The sequence below is a fragment of the Echinops telfairi genome, unplaced genomic scaffold, assembly GCF_000313985.2.
Source record: "Echinops telfairi isolate 266 unplaced genomic scaffold, ASM31398v2 ScPeMD7_443;HRSCAF=831, whole genome shotgun sequence".
NCBI lineage: Eukaryota > Metazoa > Chordata > Mammalia > Afrosoricida > Tenrecidae > Echinops > Echinops telfairi.
In genome coordinates, this window is record NW_022104341.1 from 13,204,609 (window position 1) to 13,210,085 (window position 5,477).

Below are 5,477 nucleotides of genomic sequence, written 5' to 3' on the forward strand. Positions count from 1 at the left end.
GCACTAAGATGGATGTGTGAGCAGGTGCACTGTCGTGGTGGCAAAACCAGTCTGCCACAAATCAGGACTTTTTTGTTGCACACTGTGACACTATCTTTTCAGAACGTTTAAATAGAAATCTTAACAGTCTGACCTAGTGGGAAAAACTCCAAATGCACTACAAGTGAACATTTTTGTCCATTCGAGAAGTTGACAGACATCCAGAACGAGGTTTGTCATCAAATGACATTTTCTTTTTTGAAATGAGAAAACCACTGTACACTTGAATTTTCCCCGTTGCACTGTCCTCGAAAGCTGTGTTCAACATCACAACAGTTTCTGCATTTTTCCCAAACAGGAAATACAATTTGACAGCCACACTCTGTTCTCTTGAATTGGCCATCACAAAACAGGTTCGGGCAAAACGTCTTTTATGAAAAAATCCACTGTGACCAGAGAGAACCTTCCCAGGCAATGCCACTGGGTTTACTAACTTACAGTGAGTTGTTCAATGGTCAACTAGCAGGAAAAATGCGCAGGCGGAAAGGTCTGTCCAGTGCAGCTTTTTACTGTGTTTTTTTCTAATGTTTGTTTGTTTGTTTTTAATTGGGGGTTGGTACCACCTCGTGTGTATATTCTATCATACACAGTGTTGTATCTAAGAAGCATTCTGGCTGTACTTCCCTCCAAGACAGATTTGTTTGTTCTTCTGGTAGTCCGTGATATATTCCATGTCCTTTCCAGAACTGTAATTCAAAGCTATCAATTATTTTTCAATCTTCTTTATTGTCCAGCTTTCATAGGTATTTGATGAGATTGAAAATACCATGGAGCTTCAGGCAAGCATATCTTAGTCTTTAAAGTAACATTTTTGCTTTTTCATAGTGTCCAGAGATTTTTACAATAGAACTGCCAATACAATACATTGTTGAATGCTGCTACTGTAGATGTTGTTTGTGGACATAAAATGAAATCCTTGACAATATCAACATTTTTCCATTTACCACAATGTTGCATGTTGGTCCAATTTTGATATTTTTCCTATCGTGTTGAAGTATAATCCATATTAAAAACTCTTTTGATCTTCATCAGAAGAGCTACATGACTGCCTCTTTCAGCAAGCAAGGCTGTATCAACTGCATATTAACAAGTCTTCCTCTAATCCTGATGCATGTTCTTCTTTACAGTGTCTCAGATTTGCATAGCACACAAATTAAGTAACTATGGTAGAAGGCTAAAACTCTGACACATACCTTTCCTTATTTTAAATCATGCAACAATTACTTTTGCTGACCAAATGCTACTTCTTAGGGTTTATGTAGAAGAGCATAATTTAGTATTCTGGAATTCTCATTCTTCACAATATTCTCTATCATTTGTTTTGAACCACAGTCAAATGCCTTTTCATAGTTAATAAAACACAGGTAAATATCTTGTGGTGTGCTATTAACAATGGATAAATTCTAATTATCCCAAACTATGAGGCATTATATTTGATTTTCATTATTTACTGTTTTGTTCTATAAAGTTGCCAGGAACACTGAATCAGAGTATACAAACCAAATTTATCTAATCATATTCACTTCAATTACTCTGCACATATCTGTAAGTCATGAAAGAATTGCCATATAGTAATTGTAGAGTTACAAACAAATATTAGGAAGTGAATTCATAAGATACAGAATATACAAATAATGAAGATATACAATGAGAATATGCCCTATTTAAGAGGAACAGCAGAGTCCCTTTCCTATATTTTTAGGAATCAAAACAAATCATTTAACAAAGGTCAACAAGATGATCTGATCTTACAAACCTCTGACGGTCCTCCTCATCACTGCTTTCATATTCTGATTCTTTACTAGATAACTCCTCATCCTCATCTGGCAGAGGAGGTTCCTCAGGTGGCTGAGGAGATGCAGGTGGAAGAGGTGCATGTAATGGCATATAGTCTTCATACTAAATCAAAGAAAACAAAAGTACCGTGGCAATTTATAATTTTTATAGAAAACACAAACTATTTCCATTAAGGCATCCAACTCAGTTGTCATGGTAGGCATTGGGGAAGCTTTGAGAAGTTACTAAGAAGATTTATAAAGTCACTAAGATCTACATTAGAAAAGTAGCCAAACTCTTAAAATTTTCTTTCATTTATATGTAAGCATTCCAATAATTTCTCATTGCTATTATTTACAAAGTATTAAGTGTACTATTAAAAAAAACCCAAACTCACTGCTATCTAGTCATAGCGACTCATAGCGAGCCTGGTAGGTTTCCAAGACTGCAACTGCTTATGGGAGTAGAAAGTACAGTCTTTCTCCTGTAGAGTGTTGAATTGCCGACCATGCAGATCGCAGCCCATAGTGTAACCACTACACCACTGGAGCTCCTCAAGTGTATTATAGCAAAGTAATTACATAATAAAATTAATCAAGAGTAGGTTCAGCAGTCTATATACATTGTTATATACATATTATCACATTCTAATAAAATATTAATTACCTTATTTGTTCCCTCAAATGAAACTCTATTTATAAGAACAGCAAAAAAAGAAAATTCTAGATAATAGTTAAATGTAATTATTGTATAGGATGGCAAGATGTTCTCAATTAAAATACAACACAATAATACTGGCAGAAGTGATGATGACGGTCTCTACTGCCAGAAGTATCATTTTCATCTTCTAATGCTCCCATTTCAGTTATCTACTACACTGTTATCACATTAAGCTTACAGTTGTTTCTATTTCCAGCATATATTATAGACTTCTAGAAAATCAACTGTATATTTTGGCCTCAAGAATCCCAATCGAGCTTAATTTTGGAGCTTTCTTACCAATGGAGGCCGTGCAGTAATTGGTCCAAAAGGTGTGGGCAAATTCATTTTATTCATAAGATGAAGAACCTTAAAGTAAAAAAAATATTTCAAATCATGTTGTATAAACTGAAGATTCAATTTATATCTCACATGTACTAAATTTTTTACTACATTAACATCATTGATAATTTACTGCAGAACTAAAAATGAGATCTCAGAATATTGTAAAACCCATTGCTGGCAAGTCAATTCAGACACATAGGACAGGGAACTGCCCCCACAGGATTTCCAAGATGTGCTTTTTAAAATAGCAGATTGCCATATGGGCAGAGGCTGGTGGGTTGGCATGCTGGTTACAAGTACAGCCGCAATCTGCAAGGCCCCCAGTTTGAAACCACCAGCTGCTCTGCATAAGAAAGATAGGGCTTTCCACTCCTGTGGAGTGAGTTACAGTCTCAGAAACTGACAAGGCAGTTCTATATTGTGCTATAGGGTCACTTTTAAGAGAGCACACTGACTCCATGAAAAGGAGTATGAGGTTTTTTTAATTATTTGTTTACCATGTGAGTACGTAACAACTGCACTATCAAGGTTTCCTAAGAGTAGTCTTCCAAAAAAGTTTGTATATGCTACCAAGAGTTATTCCCACTATTAAGAATTAAACCTTGCGATGCAAAACCACTTTATTAAGTTGATTCTGACTCATAGGGAGAGTTTTTTGAAGCTGTAAATCTTGATGGAGCAAAGAACCTTGTCTTTCTCCTGTTGAGTGGCTGATGGGTTTGAAACACCAAACTTTTGTTTAGCGTTACAATGATTATTTCAAAGCACAGCACCAACAGGGCTGCTTGCCTTGCAATGTAAAGTCTACTTTACAGTACTTATACTCATTTACCTAACTATTATAAAATTATTAAACAGTGAAGTACAATAAGGAAAGTAAACATTATGTTTTATAATTCAAAGGTTCTTCGTAGACTTATTACCATGCATTTGGTATGGTGAGCGTTGTCTTTTCCCTTAAGAATCTCTATTTAAAAGTGTGGTATAAAGTAACAATTACCAAAAATAGTATTTTTCCATTAGCTTTTGTTTGTTAGGATCATCACTATAACTTATAATAGTAATTGACTAGAAAGTCATAGCATTTTATTATGTTTAAAATATTAAAATATTACCTTTCTAGAATCTGATAGTATTATAAATATGAGAATTATCATGGAAAATAACGTATCAAACTATACAAGGATTTACATTTAGGGAAATAAGTCTTACTCTACTTACTTGTACATAGAACTTAGGCACACTTGCTAATGCATTCACTATGTTTGCTAGGATTGTGCTCGAAGGTGGTGGATACATATACTTGAGGCATGAATTTAGAGGAAAGGTCAGCCTTAAAAAAAAAAAAAAGGACATTAAAAATGCTTATTACAATTTTTGCCTTTTTTCTTCAGGCAGAAAAGGGTTTGTTGTATTGAATAACCAATGTATATAATTGCCAAAGATACTCTGAACAGACATGATGGGAGTTGTATTTCTTGGTCTCCTCCTCCTAGGACAAACAGTAACTACTCGTCAGAGCACCTGCATGCTTGTTTGCAGTCTTCCGTTTCAACCTGGTCAGCTAGGAATCCCCTGCAGACCCTGTCTGCCTACAGGCAGAGAACACGTTCTATGAAACTCTGGGGTGAAGTTGTTCTCCCTCATCTTAGGCACAGGCTGTGATATTTGTGATGTCGTTTTTGTTGTTAGTGCCAGGGTCAGTTCCAACTCATAGTGACCTTAGCAAAACAGAAGGAAACACTGCCCAATCCAGCGCCATTCTCACAATCTCACTGCCCTGTCCTGCGCCATCCTATACTTGACCCCACTGTTGCAGCCACTGTGTCAATTCATCTCATTGAGGACCTTCCTAGTTTTCACTGCCCTTCTACTTTAACAAGCATGATGTCCTCGGGGACTGGTCTCTCCTGACATGTCCAAGGTATGTATGCTCAAGTCTCACCATCCGTGCTCTAAAGAACACTTTGGCTGTCCCCTTCTTCCACTTCAAGTTTGCTTGCCCTTTTGGCAGTCCATGGTACTTTGGATTGTAGCAGCTTCTGTGCTACTGGGATCTTGGAAGCTATGCCACTGATATTTCAAATGCCAGCAGGGTTACCTAAGGTGAACAGTTTTCAGTGGGGCTTCCAGACTAAGAACAAAAGATTACAAAAAAAGGAATCAGCTGCTCGATTCAGAGCTGCTGAAAACCTTATGCATAGCATGGAGTCCTGCATGTGATACATTTTAAATTCATGGTATCTTCTGAGCAGTTAGTATAGAGTTACAGTCCTCCTAAAATATCTTTTTGGGCATCTGAGCATTTTCTTTCAAGTACTCTTTAAACTACCTGAGGAGCCGTGGTGGTAGTGATTCCATGTTGGGCTGGGAGTCTCATGGTCAGCAGTAGGAAATCACCAGCAGCTCCAAGGAACACAGACTGGGCTTTCTACTCCCACCAACAGTTACAGTCTCAGAAACCCACAGAGGGTCGCTATGAGTAAGTGTTCACCCAACAGCATTGAGATTTTTTGAGTTTTTTCCTATCTGTGCCCATTTGCCTGCTCTTCTGGAGGGCCAAGTTATTTTTGTGGCCTGGGTATGGGTGATTTTTATCAAAAATCAACTCATTTTTT

At 37.0% G+C, this 5,477-nt stretch overlaps 1 protein-coding gene across 1 annotated transcript in view; it reads right to left on the reverse strand.

Moving 5' to 3' along the window:
- RNPC3 (RNA binding region (RNP1, RRM) containing 3) overlaps positions 1-5,477 on the reverse strand; it is a 27,612-nt gene that overhangs the window by 13,543 nt on the left and 8,592 nt on the right. The window contains 3 exon segments of the mRNA XM_045292022.1: positions 1,796-1,938; positions 2,815-2,883; positions 4,081-4,192. Coding sequence (XP_045147957.1) covers positions 1,796-1,938; positions 2,815-2,883; positions 4,081-4,192 — 324 coding nt within the window.